This window comes from Ursus americanus, chromosome 14 (genome assembly GCF_024610735.1).
Source record: "Ursus americanus isolate L20-20 chromosome 14, mUrsAme1.1.p, whole genome shotgun sequence".
NCBI lineage: Eukaryota > Metazoa > Chordata > Mammalia > Carnivora > Ursidae > Ursus > Ursus americanus.
The window spans coordinates 35592244-35612862 of NC_142140.1; the positions used below are offsets into that span (position 1 = coordinate 35592244).

General features: G+C 55.1%; 2 protein-coding genes across 7 annotated transcripts in view; one reads left to right on the top strand and one right to left on the bottom strand.

Annotated features, from left to right (window-relative positions):
- CHDH (choline dehydrogenase) overlaps positions 1-13869 on the top strand; it is a 27825-nt gene extending 13956 nt beyond the window's left edge. For 2 of the 3 annotated variants that reach the window (XM_045807360.2, XM_045807361.2), the window contains 7 exons: positions 5924-6678; positions 7280-7431; positions 8060-8189; positions 9184-9318; positions 10678-10820; positions 11234-11336; positions 12067-13869. In XM_045807360.2, the coding sequence (XP_045663316.1) occupies positions 5976-6678; positions 7280-7431; positions 8060-8189; positions 9184-9318; positions 10678-10820; positions 11234-11336; positions 12067-12485 (1785 nt within the window). In that variant the 5' untranslated portion in view covers positions 5924-5975 and the 3' untranslated portion in view covers positions 12486-13869. Of the gene's footprint in view, positions 1-3379; positions 3480-5923; positions 6679-7279; positions 7432-8059; positions 8190-9183; positions 9319-10677; positions 10821-11233; positions 11337-12066 lie in introns of those variants that run through there. The other variant, XM_087866965.1, reaches the window with a different exon arrangement.
- Positions 13455-20619, bottom strand: part of CACNA1D (calcium voltage-gated channel subunit alpha1 D) — a 299657-nt gene continuing 292492 nt past the window's right edge. For all 4 annotated transcript variants that reach the window (XM_087866963.1, XM_087866962.1, XM_087866964.1 and 1 more), the window contains 2 exons: positions 18839-19159; positions 13455-18370 (listed from right to left, as the gene is read on the bottom strand). In XM_087866963.1, the coding sequence (XP_087723089.1) occupies positions 18077-18370; positions 18839-19159 (615 nt within the window). In that variant the 3' untranslated portion in view covers positions 13455-18076. The remainder of the gene's footprint in view (positions 18371-18838; positions 19160-20619) is intronic.

Here is a 20619-nt window from a genome sequence, read left to right on the forward strand (position 1 = left end):
GTTGCCGGATTTGATTTGCTACAATTGTGTTAAAGATTTTTGCATCTTTGTTCAGTGATGGGTGTTGGTCTGTAGCCTTCTTGTGGTCTTTGTCTGGTGTTGGTGACAGGTTGATGCTGGCTGTATAAAAACGAGCGGGAGAGTGTTCTCTACTCTCTTTTCTGTAGCATTGGTATTATTCTATCTTGGATGTTTCTTAGATTTTACCAATGAAGTCCGAAGTTTTCTTTGTGAGAAGAGTTTAAATAACGAATTCAATCTCTTCGATAGATACGTGTAGCTATTTAGGTTACATAGTTCTTGAGTCAGCTTTGAGAATCTGCCTTTCAGTTATCACATTTTTGGGCGTAAAGTTTCCACGTTACCCTTAGATCGTCTCTTCCTCATGGACTAGGCAGAGATGCCTCCTCCGTCGTTGCCGATGTTGGTAATCTGTGTTACCTCGCTTTCTTTGGGCAGATGTTTATTATTTTATTGTTTTAAAGAACCAAATTTTGGTTTTATTTTTTTCTATTTTTAAATTTGTTTTCGATTTTATTTCTGTTGTTGTGTGTATTACTTATGACTCCTGTGGGATTTTCTTTTTTCTGATTTTTTTTTTAGGGGTAAAAGTATAGATCATCAATTTGAGATCTGGCTTTTTTTTTTTTTTTTTTTTTTTTTTTTAGATTTTATTTATTTATTTGACAGAGATAGAGACAGCCAGCGAGAGAGGGAACACAAGCAGGGGGAGTGGGAGAGGAAGAAGCAGGCTCCCAGCGGAGGAGCCTGATGTGGTGCTTGATCCCAGAACGCCGGGATCACGCCCTGAGCCGAAGGCAGACGCTTAACGACTACGCCACCCAGGCGCCCCGAGATCTGGCTTTTCTAACATAAGCATTGGGACGTCACATATTTCCCCAGAGCACTGCTTCCCCTGAATGCCCCACACTTTGGTCTCATCTGTTTTCATTTTCATTCAGTTCAAACATGTGCTACTTTTAATTTCTCTTGTGATCTCTTCTTTGACTCATGTGTTATATAGAAGTGTGTTGCTTAATTTCTTATGGATTTTTCAGATATGGATTTTTCATTTACTTCCACATCAACTGTTTCGTGGACAGAAAGCATAATTTCAGCCCTTTTACATTATTGAGTTTTATTATGGCCCAGAATGAGGTCTCCCTTAGTGAGGTGTACTTGCAAAGAACATGTATTCTGGTGTTGTTTGGGTGTTCAATAGTAAGTGTTAATTAGGTCAGTTTAGTTCATAATGTTAAGTTTTCTGTATTCTTCCTGATTTTTTGCCTCGATGTTTTACCTCTTACTGAGAAGGGGGAGTATTGAAGTCTCCAAGTGTCATTATTTATTCATTTCTCCTTTCAGTTCTGTCAATTTTTGCTTCATGATTTTTTAAAAAAGATTTTATTTATTTATTTGACAGAGAGAGAGACAGCGAGCGAGAGAGGGAACACAAGCAGGGGGAGTGGGAGAGGAAGAAGCAGGCTCCCAGCGGAGGAGCCTGACGCGGGGCTCGATCCCATAACGCCAGGATCACGCCCTGAGCCGAAGGCAGACACTTAACGGCTGAGCCACCCAGGTGCCCCTACCATCTTTGTTTTAAAGTCTATTTTGTCTAATATAAGTATTGCTGCCCCAGCTTTTTTTTTCCATTCCCGTGAAATATCTTTTTCCACCCGTTCACTTTCCGTCTGCATGTGTCTTTAGGTCTGAAACGAGTCTTTTGTAGACAGCATATAGATGGGTCTTGTACTTCTTATCCATTCCGTCATCCTGTACCTTTTGATTGATGCATCTATCCATTTAAAGTAATTATTGATAGGTGTGCACTCATGGCCACTTTGTGAATTGTTTTCTGGTTGTTTTGGTAGTTCTTCTCTATTCCTTTCTTCTCTTACTCTCTTCCCTTGTGATTTGATGACTTTGTTTTTTTTTAGTGTTCTGCTTAGTGCCTGTGTGCTTCTTTTTTGGCGTGTGCTTGCTAGAAGGCTTATACCGTCCTGTGTCTAAGAGTCGGTGCTAAGCTGGTGGTCACGTAAGTTTGAACGTTTTCTGAAGCCGCTACATTTGTACTCCCCTCCCCCATGCTTCAATGTATATGACATCAGCGTTTTTATCTTTTTATTTTGTGTATCCCTTAACTAATTTTTGTATATATAATTTTATTACTTTTGTCTTTTACCTTCATACTGGCTTTATAAGTGATTAATCTACTACCTTTCTGTGTTTGCTTTTACCAGGGATGTTCTTTCCTTTCATAATTTTCTTCTAGTTATGACCTTTTATTTTCCTCTTAAGGAGACCCCTTTAACGTTTCTTATAAGGTTGGCTTAGTGGTGATGAACATTTCCAACTTTTATTTGTCTGAGGCGCTCTCTCTCCTTTAATTCTGAACAATAACCGTGCCGGATAGAGTACTCTTGGTTGCTGGTTTTCCTTTCAGCACTTCGAGTGTTACCATGTCACTCCCTTCCTTCTTCCTGCAAAGTTTCTGCTGAAAAATCTGGCCATAGCTTTATGGGGGTTTTCCTTATATGTAACTATTTGCTTTTCGCGTCACGATTCTCTTTAATTTTTGCCATTTTAATTGTTACGTGACTTGGTGTGGACATCCTTGGTCCTCAGGTTAGAGGCTTTTTGTGCTTCCTGGACCTTGGATGTCTGTCTGCTTCCCCAGATTAGGGACATCTTCAGCTATTATTTCCTCAAATAAATTTTCTGCCCCATTCTCTCCTCTCTGGGAGCCCTTTAATGTGAATGTTAGTACCCTGGATGTTGACTCAGAGCTCCCTTAATCTAGCTTCATTTTTAAAATTTTCTTTTTGCTGTTCAGCCTGGGTGCTTTCCACTACCTTGTCCTCCAGATTGCCGATCTGTCCTCCCGCATCCTCTAATCTGCTGTTGATTTCTTCTACTGTATTTTTCAGTTATTATTCCGCTCTGATTTGTGCCTTTTTATGTTTTCTCTTTGTTGCCATTCTCTCTGACCTCATCCACTCTTCTCAGTGAGCGTCCTGTGGCCGTTACTGTGAACTCTGTAGCAGGCAGATTGCCAATCTCCATTTTCCTTAGTTCTTTTTCTGAGATCCCATCATCTTGTGTTTGGAGTACGTTTCTTCTGTAGCCTCGTTTTGTCTGACTCTCAGTGTTGGCTTCTGTGTATACAGTGGGGCCTTTTGTAGAGGGCATCCTGTAGGGACCAGCAGTGCCATCTCCCCTGGTCACCAGAACAAGGCACTCAAGGGGTATCCCTTCCTGTGCCACAAAAGTTGTGACATACTGATGGGCATGGCTGGCCCCTAGTGTGGCTGCTTGACTGGCTCGGCTGCAGCTGCTGTGGGTGCGCTGATGGGCGGGGCTGGCCCCCAGCCCAGCTGGCTGCAGTGACCGGCTGGGACTGCTGCAGGCACACTGGTGAGCGGGGCTGGCTCCTGGCATGGCTGGCTGAAAGCCCAGCTATAGCTGCTGTGGACACACTGGTGAGCAGGGCTGGCCCCCGGGACAGCTGGCTTAGAAAACCCAGCTGTGGCTGCTGCAGGTGTGCGGGGTTAGCCCATGGCAAGGGCTGGCTGAAAGGCCTGGCTGTAGCGGCTGCAAGCATGCTGGGGTATGGTGCCAGCTCTTGGCTTCCCCAGGGCAGGAGTCACTTTGGAGGGGTGCCAGTCCGAGCCGAGGCTGCCTGCTGGGTGTGCTGGGACAGGAGCCTGGTTGGAGGGACACCTGCTGGGACAGGCGGATTGGGTGGTGTGGGTCCCCAGGGGAATGCTGGTGGGGGGCAAGCAATGCCAGCAAGGTAGATAAAGTATCAGAAGTGGCTCCTGCGAGCGTCCCGCCAGCTGGGCTGAAGAAGGGCAAGAAAAATGGTGTCACCAGCACTTCGGTTCCTGGAGAAATCTACAGATCACTGGCCGTTCAGCAAACGTGTTAGAAGTAGTCCGTAAATCTTCATGTGTAAGCTAGGTGCTCTTCCAACTGCTGCTCCCACGCTGGGTCACAGACTGAGCAATATAGCATGCTGGCCCTTTAAGAGCAGACTCTTGGTTTCTGATAGCTCTCCTGCTCTCGCAGAGTGGAGCCTCACTGATTTGCAAAGCCAGACAGGACAGGGGCTCATCTTCCCAGTGCAGATCCCAGGATGGGGGAGCCCCATGTGGGGTTTGATCCCCTGGCTCCTCAGGGAGGACTCACGTGCTTGTGATCGTCTTCTCATGTGTGGTGGGAAACCCACCGTGGTGCCAGGGTTTCCCTGACTGCATCTCTGCCCTCCTCCCCTTCTTGATAGGGCCTTCTCTTAATGTTTTTAGCTGTGGAAGAGCCGTTCTGCCAGTCTTCAGGTGGTTTTCAGAGTAAGCTGCGTTCTATGTCCTTGTTGCCCATGTGTGTCTGTGGGAGAAGGTGAGCTCGGGGCCCTCCGCCACCATCTTCCCCTGCTCTTCGTCTGTATCTCCCACGTTTTTATTGAATGCAGGACCTTGTGTGTAACAGGATAGGAGTGACTAAGGTAAATAGTATTTACACCTAGAAAAGGTCATGCTTTTTATCCGACCAGATCTTTAGTGTGGAGTGTCGAGCCAACCCAGTTGGGAGTTGAGTGATGGGCACCGCTGGGGCTAGTATGGGGCCTGGAGTGCTGGAAGGCTCTTCTGTGTTCCTGCTCTCAGGGGGGCCTGGGGCTTCTTTCTCGTGTGCCTGTGTAAAGGGGGATGGGCTCTTTCCTTACACTCCTCTCTTAGCCTGCCTCCGGTGGTGGTCCGTGGTTGGTGGTCGGGGGTCGGCTGCTGCCGTGAGCCTCCAGGGCAGGCTCCCGGAGGGGGTGGTGGATGGATCAGCGGTTTCTCGAGGTTCCTCGGCTCTCTTGTGGTGGCATCAGTCTTGCGTGCCTGGCCCTCATGTGTGGGGCTTTCTCAGACATTCTTTTTTTTTTTTTTTTAAGATTTTTATTTATTTATTCGACAGAGATAGAGACAGCCAGCGAGAGAGGGAACACAAGCAGGGGGAGTAGGAGAGGAAGAAGCAGGCTCCTAGCGGAGGAGCCTGACGTGGGGCTCGATCCCATAGCGCCAGGATCACGCCCTGAGCCGAAGGCAGACGCTTAACCGCTGCGCCACCCAGGCGCCCCTTTCTCAGACATTCTTGTGTCAGTTGAGTGCGATAGCCTGGTTCTTTTCCGGCTCTGTGCACTGAGCATGTTGGGATTAATTTGCACGTTGTTGGGAAAGGCGGCTCCGAAAGCTATTGGCATTTTGTTGCTCAAACTCCAGCACTCTACAGAGTGATCTCTGAAGACCTCTGAGCCCACCCCTGCTGAAAAGCCCTCTAGCTCACCCCATGGCCCTCACTCAGGTCATAGGCTTTGAGCTCTGCAGCCTCAAGCCTCACACCCTGACCTTCCTTTAGTTACTTAAGTCTCATCTGTCCCCCAAACCCCAGACCATCCGTTTTGAGGGCAGATGTCTTGTTCTCCGTGTACTGCTAGGGATGAAATGTTCCTGGCACGTGGTAGGGGCTCAGTAACCGTCTTAAAGTTACTGAGCAATGAGTGCAACCCCGGAAATCCATACCGCCCCTGCATGCCAGCAGCCAGACACCTGCCCAGCCTCCAGGTTCATGTACACATATCCCAGGGAAGCCTCGCTGGGGACCACCCCACCTCCCAAGCTTGGGGAGGAGCCCCTGAGCCCCCAGCCCTGTGCTTACGAGTCCTGGCACAGTACCGTTCTCGTCTCCTTCTACCTCTGCTCCCTCCTCCTAGCTCCCCAGTGCAGGGTCATGCCAGCCAGGCCTGCCCCTCCGGGCCCTGGGTGGGCACTTGGTGAGCCTGCAGGGGACCTTTGCGGCACTGGGACTGCTGTCCCAGCCTGGGGCTGATTTCCTGCAACGTGCATGCGGAGTTACAATTCTAAAGCTTTTTTTCCTGTTTTAGGAACAATCATCGCACTCCTCTCGGTGGATGTACGAGGACTTGGGCTGGAAGCATGTGGCGTGTCCTGCGAGGCTGGAGGGGAGGGCGTCTGGGCCCCTGGGGAGCCGTGGGGTGGCAGCGGCCCCCCAGCGTCCGCGTGCTGTCCAGTGCGGGCTCCCGAAGTGGGGACGAGTACAGTCACGTGGTGGTGGGGGCGGGCTCCGCGGGCTGTGTGCTGGCCGGGCGGCTCACCGAGGACCCCGACAAGCGCGTGCTGCTGCTGGAGGCCGGGCCCAAGGACATGCTCGCGGGGAGCAAGCGGCTCTCGTGGAAGATCCATATGCCCGCGGCCCTCGTGGCCAACCTGTGCGATGACAGGTACAACTGGTGCTACCACACGGAGCCACAGCCGGGCCTCGACGGCCGGGTGCTGTACTGGCCCCGCGGCCGGGTCTGGGGGGGCTCGTCGTCGCTCAACGCCATGGTCTACATCCGCGGGCACGCAGAAGACTACAACCGCTGGCAGCGGGAAGGCGCGACGGGCTGGGACTACGCGCACTGCCTGCCCTACTTCCGCAAGGCGCAGAGCCACGAGCTGGGCGCCGGCACGTACCGCGGCGGCCAGGGCCCGCTGCACGTGTCGCGGGGCCGGACCAACCACCCGCTGCACCGCGCATTCCTGGAGGCGGCGCAGCAGGCCGGCTACCCGCTCACCGAGGACATGAACGGCTTCCAGCAAGAAGGTTTCGGATGGATGGACATGACCATCCACCAAGGTAGTGCACGGCTCGCATACCCTCCCTTGTTCTTTTTTTTTTTTTTTTTTAAACCATGCTCCATCACAGCCCCATCCCTCCTGCCCCCTTCATGGTAAGTGAGGTTTAGTAAACTGGGGCTAGAGGAGGCCCAGATGACCAAGGGATCGCGCCCCCTAGAGCCCACAGAATACCGCTCACAGCCAGTGAGAAACCGTTTGGAGACAGACTTGGGCATTCGCTAGGCCTCTGTTGGCCTGGACAGTCAACTCTTTGACCGAAGAGCCCAAAGTCCGAAGAGACTTGCAGATGAGGAAACTGAGGCACAGGGCACCGAAGTGCCTTGCTCAGGGCAGGACAGAGGCAAGGCCTGGGTTGACCCAGGGCTCCTGCCTGCCTCCAAAGTGTTCTCACCCCCTTTTATTAGCTGCTCCTGCTCGGTCAGCCTGTGGGTTTTTCCACCCCCACGTGGATGTGGATTTCAGTCCAGCAGGGACTTGTGGGCTCAGACTGACTTTGGGAGGCCGAGCTCCCAGTGTCCGGGGAAGGTCAAATCCCATCCTCCTCCAGCCCCTTTCCCCTGGGCGGGACCTGTGCCTGATCGGCTTGCTCTGTCCTGCAGGCAAGCGCTGGAGCGCAGCGTGCGCGTACCTGCACCCAGCACTGAGCCGCCCCAACCTCACGGCCGAGGCCCAGACGTTTGTGAGCAGGGTGCTGTTTGAGGGCACCCGCGCGGTGGGCGTGGAGTACATCAAGAACGGTCAGAGCCACAGGGTGAGTTCCCGCCAGGCCGGGGCAGTGGACACCGAACGGAAGGAGTCAGTGTGGGTAGCTGTCGGACTCTGGTACCCAGGGCCTTGGATGAAGTGGCGGTCTGGTGGGGGAGGGGGAGGAGCCGTCAGGCCAGCCACCTGCAAAGAGCTCACCGTGGCCTGGGGGAGCTTCTGTCTGCCCCTCCCCCTCAGAGCAGTCACCCAGTTCCTTCCCTACCGGTTCAGAAATTGCAATGTTTATAGTAAGACTTTAAAAACCATCAGTGTGAGCGTGCTCTGCATTTCTGCACTACGCTGCCGCTCAGCAGCGGGTCAGGATCCTCCCGCATCCACGTGGCGATCCGGCTCGCTGCTGCTGCATTTAAACCGCTTGCTTGAGTGCTTGCTTGCGTGGATCCCGTGTAAGCGCGGCAGTCCTGTTTTCAAGACCGTCGTTGCGCGCGGCGGTCACAGAACATCAGGAATCGCACGCCCGCGCTGCGCCTGCCGAGGGCTTCACAGGGCGGCCCGCTGAGCCGCCTCTGCCTTCCTCGGGAGCTGGGGAGCAGGGACATCAGGCCCAGGCCAGGTTCTTGGGGCTCCGTCTGGCTTCTCAGGAATTGTGAGCTGCATGCCTGTGCCTCTTCCAGGCTTACGCCAGCGCGGACGTGATTCTGAGCGGGGGCGCCATCAACTCCCCGCAAGTGCTCCTGCTCTCGGGTGTGGGCAACGGGGACGACCTCAGGAAGCTGGGCATCCCGGTGGTGTGCCACCTGCCCGGTGAGCCCCCTCTCCCCGGTCCTCAGGGGGACCTCTGTTAGTAACAGCCCTTATTGGAGTTCATTAGCATGGAGTGGGGCCAGGGCAACTCCTGTGTTCCACGAACGGTCCCATTCTTCCCACGAGCCTCACTGGACACCCCTACCCCTGAGGGACCCCAAGTCTCTGTGTCGTTTTCTTCCCCTTCCCTGGCCGTCCTGTCCCACTGGGCAGTAATGCCCCTCCATCAGGGAGCATCGCCCACGAAGCCCACTGGGCCAGGCTCAGCTGTGTCCCCAGGGCAGCCCTGCGGTGAGAGGGGTCCAGGCCTTTGTGTGTTCTGTCCTCAGGACTCAGCAGCAGCCCTGACGTTAAAGATGCCGACTCAGTGCTCCAGAGCGTGCTTTTCATGCTAAGACAATGGTCCCAGGCCTGAAGTTTATCCTACAAACAACAGTTTTTGATTCCCATTAGGGGCTCTTACCTCTCTCAGAACCCAGGCTCCCCAGAAATGACCCTTTCTGCATGGAGGCTTCATCGTGAGAGGTGTGTGAGAGTGCTGTCTGTGACAGTGGCTGCCCAGTGTCCCCTCGTGCTTAGATACAGTGCCCAGCACAACAAGGCCTGATTCCCTCTTTCCCCATGCCATGGGTGCGGGTGGGGCTGTCAGTCCCTCAGCTCACAGAGTGGCACCTGCTGAATGCCGGGGCCCTGCCCTCAGGGAGGGTGCTGCCTGGCAGGACAGCCTCGGGATGGTTCCAGGGGCTTCCCTGGGAGTGAGTGACAAGGGCAGGTGGCTGTGGCATCATGAGAGGACTAAACTTGGCCATGAGTGTAGGGCTGGAGTCCGGGGAGCTGACCTTGAAGCTGAGACCCAGGGAAGGAGCAGGAGCTGGCTTGTAGATAAGTGGATGGGGGTGGGGGGAAGTTTTCAAAACCAGGGGATGTCGAGAGGCCAGAGGCAGCCAAGCCCCCCTCAGAAGCCATTTTTCCTAACCCCTGGCTCCCATTCCAGGAGTGGGCCAGAACCTGCAGGACCACCTGGAGGTGTACATCCAGCAGGCGTGCACCCTCCCCATCACCCTGCACTCAGCGCAGAAGCCCTTGAGGAAGGTCCGGATTGGTCTGGAGTGGCTCTGGAAGTTCACAGGTGGGCGTGCTGGTCCGGGACCTTTGTGGAGCGGGTCTGGGGGCAGCACGGCTTCCTTCCTAAGGTGCTGTGAGAGAAGGCTCTGGTCAAGTCACTTACTCCAAGTTTAGCTCTGCCCTTGCCTCAGCTTTCCCATCTGCAAAATGGGGATACACAGTCCCGTCTGGCAGGCTGTCGTGAGGACCTAATGCAGTGGCCCAGGGCCGGTCCCGGGTAAGACTCAGAGCCTGGGTGCCCCTCTTCCTTACATATGGACAGGGGTGGCCTTGTGCCGGATGCCCTCTGGGATCCAAAGAGCCAGGAGAAAAGGCACAGTCAGCATCCACTTCTCAGCAGTTTGCTGTTTTCGGAGTCCCAGCGTGCTACCCAGGCCAGGAAGTGGTGCTTTCAGGCCCCCTTAGCATGGTTTCTCCCACACCTCCCAGGTACTCTGTGCTGTGCCTATGGGGCAGGTGCCCTCGGGGAGCTTACGCGCTGCTGGGATCCATGGAAAGAAACCACATAAATGTGCTTAAGTTTTAGGGTCAAGATGTTAGTAAGGTGGAGGCTGAGAGGCAGGAAGATGTACCAGGGTGCCAGGTCCAGGCACCTGGGGTTGGAGGAACAGATATGTCGGGCCAGGGAGACTGCAGCACGTTGAGGAGGAGGCAGGGGTGCGATGAAGAGCGCTTGATCTCGAGGGTAGGCCGGGGCACCTGCGCGGAGGCCCTGGGAGCTGCCGGTGAGGAGGGGTCTGAGCCGGGACCGAGGGAGCGGCGGGTGCTACTGCCGAGGGGGTAGATCCCAGAAGAGTTGGGAGCTGAAGTCAGGGAGGCTTTCTGAGGGTCAGATGGGGGGCAACGAAGAGGAGGAGGAGGGGGAGGCAGGGACAGCTCGAATGTCCGACTTAGGCCTTATGTGAAAGAACAGCCTGTCGGGGGGCACCTGGGTGGCTCAGTAGGTTAAGCATCTGCCTTCGGCTCAGGTCCTGATCCCAGGGTCCTGGGATCGAGTCCCACATTGGGCTCCCCACCACCCCCTCCTTGCAAAAATAAATGAAATCCTAAAAGAAAGAAAAAGAACAGCCTGTCAGGGGTGGAGCCCGGGCCGGAGAAGTTGGGGATGCTGGGCGACACCAGGCCTCACAGCTGGGTCGGTGGTAGGGGAGTCTAGGGGGAAGAAGGCAAAGCTGAAGCCCCTTGGCGTGAGCGGATACGGGAACCTGTGGGGTTGGTGAGCCCACCTGAGGGAGAGAGGCGAGAGTTGAGCTCTTGGGTCAGGCACCAGAATAGGGCCAGGAGGAGCTACCAGGAGAGGGGAGGCCGGCCCGCCTGCCATGCCCCGATTCACGCAACTGCCTCGTCCTCTTCTCATCCTCAGGGGATGGAGCCACGGCGCACCTGGAAACAGGTGGGTTCATCCGGAGCCGGCCTGGGGTCCCCCACCCGGACATCCAGTTCCACTTCCTGCCATCCCAAGTGATTGACCATGGCCGGGTCCCCACGCAGCAGGAGGCTTACCAGGTGAGCGGGCAGCATTCTCACTGCAGCACGGCCCTCAGAGGGGGGTGCGGGAGCCTGCGTTCTGCCCTCCAGCTGCTGAGTCGGGGGGAGAGGAGGGGCCTGGACTCTCTGGGAGGCCGTGCCCAGAATGGGGTGAGGCAGTGGAGGTAATGGCAGATGCGCCCAGCGGCCATGGGGTTTCCAGCCCCTGAAAGGTCAAGACAATCAGGTATAAAGCCAGGAAGCAGGAGTGATTCGGGGAGGTGTTTTCTGATCACTTGTGGAAGGGGGGAAGGGGTGAGATACAGACAGATGCTAAAATATGTCTGCGGTTAATTGGCTTGGACATGGAATCCCCTCCCACGGGAAACCCCAGGGCCTAAGCTGCCGAGTCAGGAGGTTGAAGGAGGTCCCGCTTCCTCCGGTTCTTCTAGGTGCATGTGGGGACCATGCGGGGCACGAGTGTGGGCTGGCTCAAGCTCAGAAGTGCCGACCCCCGGGACCACCCTGTGATTCAACCCAACTACTTGTCAACAGGTAACTCACCACCCCCCTTGGTCTCCCCCAGGCCTGGGCTTGCCAGGTCGTTCGTTCAGTGGATGAATGAATGCCTTTCTGGGGTTCACATTTGTCTCTGAATCTTACCCCTGAGACACAAGTCACCCTCTGCCCCCGTCACTCTGGGCTATACCCTTGTACACGCTGCTCTGTGTGCCCTGGGATGGCCTCTGATGCAGCAGGAGAGAGCTGCAGCTTTCAGAACCACCTACCAGAAGGTGCACGGAGATCTGGCTGTGTGCACAGAGCTCCCGGAGCGTTTGTGCTGCGGTTACCCTGAGGGCCCTCCTGCAAAAGCAGATTGCATTCTGGGGCCTGCCTCTGCCCGCAGCAAGAAAGAGCACTCCGCCTTGCTCGGTAATGACTCGTAGGGTGCTCACAGCCACACTGGCAAGAGCCAGGCTCTTACCCCGATTTAAACCTAGGGCTTCTGGGGCAGGCTGTGTCCACTGAGGATGCTGCCTGTTTGCCCTCATGGGACTCTGCACAGTCTAACTGGCCCGGAGTGGGTGACACACAACCTGGTGGCTCCATGTCCCTGAGGTTTCCCACCCCAAGCACCCTGGTCTGTGGATCCGCCGCGGCCGTGGGTGGCATCAGAGGGGTGGTAGGCGCTGACCTGTGTCCCCTCAGGCAGCTTACTGAGCCTCCTAGAGCTCAGAATCCACTGGTAAGAGGCGTCCCCTCAACTCTCTCTTCTCCTTAACAGAAACCGACATTAAGGACTTCCGACAGTGTGTGAAGCTGACCAGAGAGATTTTTGCCCAGAAAGCCCTGGCACCGTTCCGGGGGAAGGAGCTCCAGCCAGGAAGCCACGTGCAGTCAGATGAAGAGATAGATGCCTTCGTGCGGGCAAAAGCAGACAGCGCCTACCACCCCTCGTGCACCTGCAAGATGGGCCAGCCCTCTGATCCCATGGCCGTGGTGGATCCGCAGACCAGGGTGCTCGGGGTGCAGAACCTCAGGGTGGTCGATGCCTCCATCATGCCCAGTGTGGTGAGCGGCAACCTTAACGCCCCCACCATCATGATCGCAGAGAAAGCAGCGGACATCATCAAGGGGCAGCCTGCACTCTGGGACAAGGACGTCCCTGTCTATAAGCCCGAGACCCTGGCCACCCAGCGCTGAGGCGGTCACTGCCCAAGAAGCCTCCTGCCAAGCCAAGAGGGTCAGCACAGCCCCTGCACGCCCCTCCCCCCCCACCGTGCCCTTTCCCGAAACTGTCTAGAATGTTATAATTCAATGGCTGAGAATGTGTAATTCCTTAAGCTAGGACACCAGTATCAGGCAACGAAGCACATTTCTTTTCCCCAGCATTTTCCTGCGGGAAACCCCCCCCACCTCCTGAAGGGGCAGCAGAGAGGACTGGGGGGCAGGCCAGTGGAGAAGGATGGCTTACTCCTACCACGGCCTTGTCTTATCCTCCATGGCACTCTGCAACCCAGGGTCTTGTTGGGACTTGAGGGAGGTGATTCTCTACTGGGCCTCCCTCTTAATTAAGGCAAGCCGCTCCAGGAGCGGGGTGCTGTGCCCAGAGGCCGGGTGCTGGCTGACGGCATGGGGATCTCGCGGTGGGGCCATCCTCTGCCTTAGGCTGCCAGCTGTAGCTGAGGCCTGTGCCTGAGCCCCAGCGTCCCTGTTCAGAGGGAAAGCTGCCTGCCCGGAGAAACACAGGCTTCTCTCTTCTGCTTCCTGAGTCCCCTCCCAGGTGGGTCACTCTGAGGGCCCACCTCTCCCATGCTCTGGCTCTTACTAAACAGCCCGATTTCTGGACCTTGTTCAGAGAAGAGTCTGGAGAGTCTCTTCACTACCATAGGTTTCCTGATTCAGCATTTTAAACAATTTGTTACCAGGGAAACCTAGAGCAAACCCCACAGACCAGATCTCTGCTCCAAGCCAAAGCAGCCAGCCCGAGCGGATGCTTTTCTGCCAGCCTGGGGACATGACTCACAGGGGACGAGGCTGGCTGATCCGTATTCCACAGCCATCCACAGGAACAGACTGGGACAGAGCCGAGGCTGGTGGAAAAAGCAGTCGAGTCACACTGTATCCCTGATCCCATGAAAGTCAATTGGCAAAGGTTTGAATTTTTGGGGGGGGGGGGGAAACAGATACAAGTAGCATTTTAAATAGTTCTTTGATCTTTAAACTTCCTATAATTCAAGAACGTAATCCAGTAACTGATTTTTGAATGGAGATGCCTTAGCCACACTGTTCTTGTAAGGTTATGAAAATTAAATGCATTTTGGGTTGATTTTTCTGGAGATCTACAAAGCCACCATCTGTGGCAGGGGAGAAAAGACTTGTGCTCTGAAAACCTGCCCCGGAACCAGGAGGGGAGGCAAACGGGGCGTTCTAGGCTTCGCCCAGGATCGGAGTGGACGGAGATGGCTTGGAGGCCAGAGAGCCACAACTTGTGTTTGTGAGGAAGACCTTCCAGAAAGATGGGAAGAAGAAAACCATCAAACTTCTCCTTCCTTTAAATATTTAAAGTAGCTCTGGTTTCATCTTACCTGCCTCTTGCTTTATTTTCTGTTCCAAGGGAGGGTCTAAGGCGGCCAAGAGATGTATTTCTCCTAGAGAGGTCCCCCATCTGCCCCGCAGCCCTGGTCCATAGCCACCAGCCTCGGGGCCCTGGAGCCACCTGCAGGGGTGAAAGAACAGCGGGGCAGTGCAGGCGCCAACCACCGCCCTACCCCCGCCCCCCACCCCTGCTCGGAGGGCCAAGTTGCAAGTTTGATGGATAGAGGGGTCTCAGGCCTGAGCGTAACCGTGCGGACCTTCTCTAGGGCGGGCAGGCCAGGTGGCCCAGCCGTGCCATTCCATGGTCTCTCTGTGTGCTGCGGTGGTCTCGGTCTCTGGGCCAGCGGCTGGTTTGCTACCATGTCTGCAGCGTAAGACAAGCAGAATGACCTGTTGTCAGAGGAGGTGCGTCGTGCTGTGCGGCTGGATAACCTCCCGGCCCCTCTCACGCTCTTGGCTGCAGTCTCACTGTACGTACCTTGTTCCATACGATCGCACACTTTCGCCACGTGCAGAAGTAAGTCTCAGAAGACAAGACAGTGCGTCTTCTACACCCAGGCCCCATGGAAGTCAGAGTGGAAGGCTGTGCTATTGGGGTTCAGCCAAAGGGCAGAATACTGGGCTCAGGGGCGGCTGCTTGCTCGAGCCCTGACAGGTGAGCGTGCAGCCGTCTGGCAGAGTGGAACCGTGGCCCGTGTCGCAACAGCGGGCTGTCTCCAAGTTCCACTGCCATGGGGAAGCCAGGGAGGGGAGAAGAGTGCCCGCTGGGTCAGGCAGCCCTCGGGGCACCCAAACACCAGGCCAGCCCACAGCCCTGGGAGGAAGCTTATTTAAGCCCCTTAGCAAAGAGCCCGTGACACGAAGAAATGGAGGAATGTGCTTTGCAAACAATAGTTGAGAAAGTGGAACTGAGCTGTGGCTGTACCTGAACCAGGCTCTGAGCACGGACCCCTCGAAGAAGCCTATGTGTCCGAACTGCTGCACGAGCAGAAGGTTCTTCCTGGTCGGGCTGGGGACAGGACGCACGGGGAGGAGCAGCCCGCCAGAGCAGGACCAGGAACTGGCAGCTCCTGGAAGCCGGATCCTGGCACCGGGATGTGCCTGTCTGCTTCCAGGGCCGGCTGTGGGAATCCTCGTTTCCATAAATTCAAATAGAGCCTGTTCTCCAGCCAAACCCTGTTCCTCCCCAAAAAGGCCGTTTCCTGTTTCCACCAGCTCAACATCAGATCTAATACCTGTATTCTCTTAAAAAACGAGAAGAAAATGCACGCCCTCTCCACCAGCTCTGTCTCGAGAGCCAGGCAGCGTCCCTGGTCCCCTCTCCTGCCACCGTCCCCACCGGTGTCTGTGAGGCCACTCTCGCTGGGGCTCCCGCGTTGGAGGCAGCGGCCCCGGGCCTGTTCCCCATTCTCCTGCCCTCTCATGTCCCCAGGAAAGAAGGAATATCCTTTTGGAGAAATAAAAATTTGGTCAACACATGCAAACCTCGCTGGCGTCTGTTTCTGAGTCAGGGAAGGAGCTGGAGCTCTGTCGCAGACCACTTTTTAGAACAAACCTATGGCCCATCCTGACGGGAAACCTGTAGGAAAACAGGCAAGTGGCAAAGGCACTGAAGACCATAAAACAGAAACAACGTGAAGTCAACTGCCCGGGTCAGCAGTAAGGCAGGTAGAGCCCACACTGCGTACGGAGCAGCTTCCCGGCCTTGGGCGGGCTCCCGAAGGTGGGAATGGAGCTGGAAAGCCCTGTCTGGCCCGGCCGCCTGGATAGAAACCAGAGAAAAGGCTGTCAACGGGGTTCCTGCTGGTAGGGAGTTCAATCAGAGCTGCCCTTTCCTTTTGTGATAGGAAAAAACACAAAACCAAATGTACTATTCCTGGGGACACAGCAAAATGACTTTTGGGGGGTGACAGGGGGGCCAAACTGGGGAGACAGTTCACCTTAAAACTTTCCTGAAGGGAAAAAAAAAACAACGCATCGTTCTACAACTTCAACTTGTTCTTACAAAGAACAATTTCATGGTAGATGGGAGGTTGAACCAGACTTAACACGGGCCTGTTAGGCTGGGGAAAGATGGCGGCCTGCGCCGGAAAATGCCATCCTGGTAGGGCTGCTGCCGAGAAACCACACAGAGCAATGCCCAGCGAAGATGACGGGGATGGTGGCTTAGCCCGTTAGGAGAAACCGTGCTCTCTGCAGCTGGTGCTGAGTGACCGTGGGCACCAAGGAGGGAGCCGTGAGGGTAAGAGAAGCTACGCAGTCCCAGGACTGTCCTCACCCAGCACCAGCCCCTCCTGCAACGCTCACCGGCCCACACCAGCTCTTTGCCACGACGGCTCCCTCGCACAATAAAAATTATTAACACAGTTTTATTCTGAAGAACATTTTGCATTTTAATTAAAAAAATTTATGTCAGGAAATAGTCATTTACAAACCTTGAAGTGTTTTTGCCTGGATCTGGAGTAAGAATGTCTTAAGAAGAGGTTTGTAAGGTCTTCATAACAAAGTATTGTTATTTACAAAAAAAAAAAACAAAAACAAAAAAACAAACCCAAAACATTAACAGGTTGTCTAGGTAATATTTAAAAATTTTGAACCAAAAACTGCTCATTGTCTTTTTTGACCGCAGGGAATCCCTGCCAAGGTAACTTGACAAAGTCGGCATGACTCCTTGAACAGAAAGGGAAGCCTTGGTGGGTCTCGTGGTCCAAAAGTGGGTTTTCATCAGGAAGTACAATCGGAGTGCGAGTACGTTCTAATGAAAACTTCAGCCCTCATTCAGTTGCATATAAAAGCCCTCAAAGAGAACACACAGTACAGCAGTGTTGTGTAAAAAGGCAACGATACGACTTGGACAGACCCGACGTTCCAATCCTGCAGATCATCGCTTTGCCCCTCCGCCCCCCCTTCCCCAGCACCCCTATTTAAGACAGGCAGCAGCATCCATCCTCAGGGAGCAAGGGCAGAGGGACTTCATTCACCTCTGCGATGATTTCTACACCAGAGATGCAAAAAAGGTCTTGTGGGGGCAGCTGAGGGGCCGCTGTGAATGCCACAGGGTCAGAGGAACCAGCTCAACCGACGGGATGAGCTTGCTGGAGGGTTAGTAAAATCAGAGACACTTGCGACCCATGGTGGACCAAAGGCGCACTCTCAAATCCTGGAACTCTTGCCCTAAGCAAAGGCTGTAAATAGTCATCTGGTATACCTCACGTAAAGGTAGATTTAGAGTGACTCAAAATATTTTTAGAAAAAATCTCTATAGTGTCAAGTTCTTTTGAACTTAAAATTTCATCCCCAAAAGATTTTCACGGAATAAATGAGAATTGGCTCTATTTCTTCTACTTCTGTACAGCCCGAGTAAAAATGCTAGTAATTTCTAGATTTCGGTGGGGAACTACAATTATTAGGACCCATGGATATTGCTGCAGTTCAAATACGGTACAATAATTACAAAATATAGACCATCTCTTTACAAATACAAATTATAGTACATTACAAGTCATGTACAGTAAATCTGTAATTTTTAAACAAACTAGCGTAGTTTACCTGGTTGCGAGTGCATGATTCTTCCAGTTTACTGTTGTTGCCCTTGAGCTGACAGACACCGACTGAGTGACACTCTCTCTTGTAAACTGGGGTCACACAACAGAAGAGCTCGTGTATAAGGTCCTGCCCCCCTCTCCAGACGACGGCTGGTAGGTCCTGACTCACACACTGTATTTCAGAACAGCTAAACAGAAACCAGGAAGCAGTGTGTTTGGGGGGAAAGGGTTTAAAAATGGAAATGCTGGGCCCAGGGAATGTCTGATGTGCTAGACCGATGGCTGAGGTAATGACACAGGTGTGGTGATCGTCATCACCTTGCCCTCCCCCACCGTGCCAGCAGGTGGGTGGGCGCGGGTGAGAGCCCCGGGGGGGCGTGCCCTGGACAAGCGGGCAGGGCTTGTCCCACCTCCTCGAGGGTCCTCCCCCGGAGAGCCGGACCTGCTGCTTCCCACAGCTGGGGCTGGGCACGGGTGCGCGGCTGTCCCCTACCAGGTTTATGGCTTCCGTGAGCATGACATCACTTGTACAAAAGTCTAATTGAATATGGACTCCACACTAGTGCCTAACCTTTCCTAACTATGAGGCACTTTTTCCCTGGCCCTCCGGCGCCCCACCTGACGCCAGAGCCAGTCTGCCCCTCTCCGGGGCTACAGGGTGGTGATGCAGATCATTTCGTCTGCCAGGTCCTCCTCATCTCTTCCGGGGTCAGGCTCTTCATCGCTGTAGCCCGGCCCGAAGTCCTGGAGCTCATAGTCCTGCCGATGGGAGACGGGGCCCACGCCCCCGTTAGCCCGGGGATGCACGGTCCCGTTGAGCAGGTTGCTGGCTGCACTTTCCATCTCGTCAATGGTCAGGTCACAAGCATCGGCGATTTCGTGTTTTGTTGCCGACACAAATTTGGGGTCCCTTGCATACCGTCCTAAGCCTTCAGATATCAGGACCTGCACGGGACAGAGGATCGACGGCATGAATGCCTTATGAGGCTTTGCCAGGAAAATGACAGAGGAGACACCTCAGGCACTAACCAAATGACGTGCTTTTGGGACTCAGCCAATCCTGTTCGCTAGACCTCACACGTGACAGTTAAATGTGAATGGCTTGGAAACGTCACAGAGATCGAACGCCACATAGGGCCCGAGAGTGAGCCCCACTGGGGAAAGGCTTCAGTGGGGGCTGGTGATGTGTGCAGGCCCGGCATGTGTAATCCTTAGGTCAGCCCCGTGCGGAGGACGGGCACGGGTGGTATTCTTACACTCGCTCTAGGGACCATCTTTGCTTCCAAGCAACGGGCGCGACCCAGAGGAAAAAGGACCCAGCTCGGCTCTGGAGCCCCCCACCCTCGGAACCACCACGCCCCTGCGGGTGCCCCTCTGCTGTGCCCGGAGCCTGCGCGTCCGTGGCACACTCACCGCCTCCACCAAGCTGTCTGCGCTCCTCTGCTTGTCACTGTTCTTGTTGCGGAAGCTGCTGGGGACAGTCAGGCTGGCTGGTGTGAACGTTCGGTACGAGATGCCGGGCTCGTCCGTGTACCATGAGCTCCGGTGCAGGGATGGCAGGCTGCCGTTGACCTGGTCCAGGGCATCCGGCCGCTCCACCTGGATCAGGGGTGCGTAGCATGGCGTCCAGTCCCGGTACGGAGGGGTCGCCGGAGGGGTGGCCCATGACCGGGTCGAGTGGCTCGGCGAGTATTTCTGGGCTTTACTGGAATCCAGGCCCGCAACTGCCATGATCTGGAGAGAGACGAGAGGTGCCGGGGCCAGAGGTCCTCAGGGGGGGGCCCTAGGCCTCCCCACGCACACCAAGCAGGAGGCACTGCCGCACAGGGGTGGCCGCGGACAAGGACATGGAAAGGACAAGGGCAGTAAAATGTGGCTTTCGGGCAGACTATTTTTGGTTTCCCCAGATCCATAAGGCACTTCTCATGACTGTTCCTAAGGAGGCATCAGCCGCTAATTTGTGAAATTGTAGCCAAGCAGTGGAGAATTAGGGGAGACATTCAGCTGGTGGGGTATGAACACACCACCCAGTTCGCTCTCCGTTTAAATATGGAAGGACACGCGGGGCAAACGAGTCATTCCCAGCCCTCGGAAGGAGCACGGCTGGTTCTCTCTGCTCTAGTGCCCTTCGTCACACCAGCCAGCATCCACTCTGCTCTGGAGCTCTGGGCACAAGCCCTGCTTGCCCACCTCCAGCTGCACCCCAGCGGCCAGCCCAGCATTCCCTCTCTGCACGGAGGGCCACGGAGGGCCACAGAGGCCTAACCGGAAGCCGTGGCCACCCGAGGGAGGCAGTGCAGACACAGATCTGGCCCTCGTGGGGGCCAGACAGCAGAGGGAGGGGCATTTGCACGCACGTGCCCACGGAGACTTCTGGGCCTGCTCGGTTCATGACATTTGGTGGCTGGGCCTTCCCGCGCTTTGTCCCTTCCACAACAAAGCAGGACACGAAGACAAAGTAATAGAAAAACTGAAGGCAGAAAAGTAAGAAGTTGGCAGAGAGACCTGAACAGAACACCTGAAATGGAAGCTCGTGCTCACGTGCTCAGGATGCCGGTGGTGAGCAAGGTGGGGGGGAGCTGGCCCTGCACATTTGCAGACCGGGGGCTCCCCGCACGCCTGCCGACCCCTGACACAGGTACACAGTGGACCACATCTCTGATGTGCTCTTTGCAGGAAGAAAAAATGCCCTATTCCTGCCCTTGAGGCAAAACCCTGGTGAGTGGGCTGCAGCCCCCTGCCCCCGCCCCAGGCCCTGGGCTCCCTCCTGTCCAGCCATGTCACTGTGGACGGGTCCTTCTCCCTGGCCCGCACCCTCTCCTTGCAGCGGGCTCGGAGGCTCACCCAGCCCTGTGACCATGGCATCCTGATAGACCCCGGGCTCCACGGCAACGGGGGACGGCGGGACCTCCTGCAAAGGGCTCTCCGGACATGTCTTAATGAAGGAACGATGTCTCAGAGCAGGTAAAGGGCAGCACTGACTGTCCAGGATCGGGCAAGCGGCCACCACCCCCTGGGCCAGGGACTGTGCCAGGTCCCATCTTCAGTGCCCAGGAGAGAACACAGCAGGCACCAAGGCCGAGAGCCCAGCCTCGGAGTCGCAGGTCAGCTGGTCACGCGCCTCCTGTGTGAGCTCAGGCGAGTCACCTACCCTCTCCCTGATATCTGCTCCTCTGTGAAATGGGGTTCGTGAT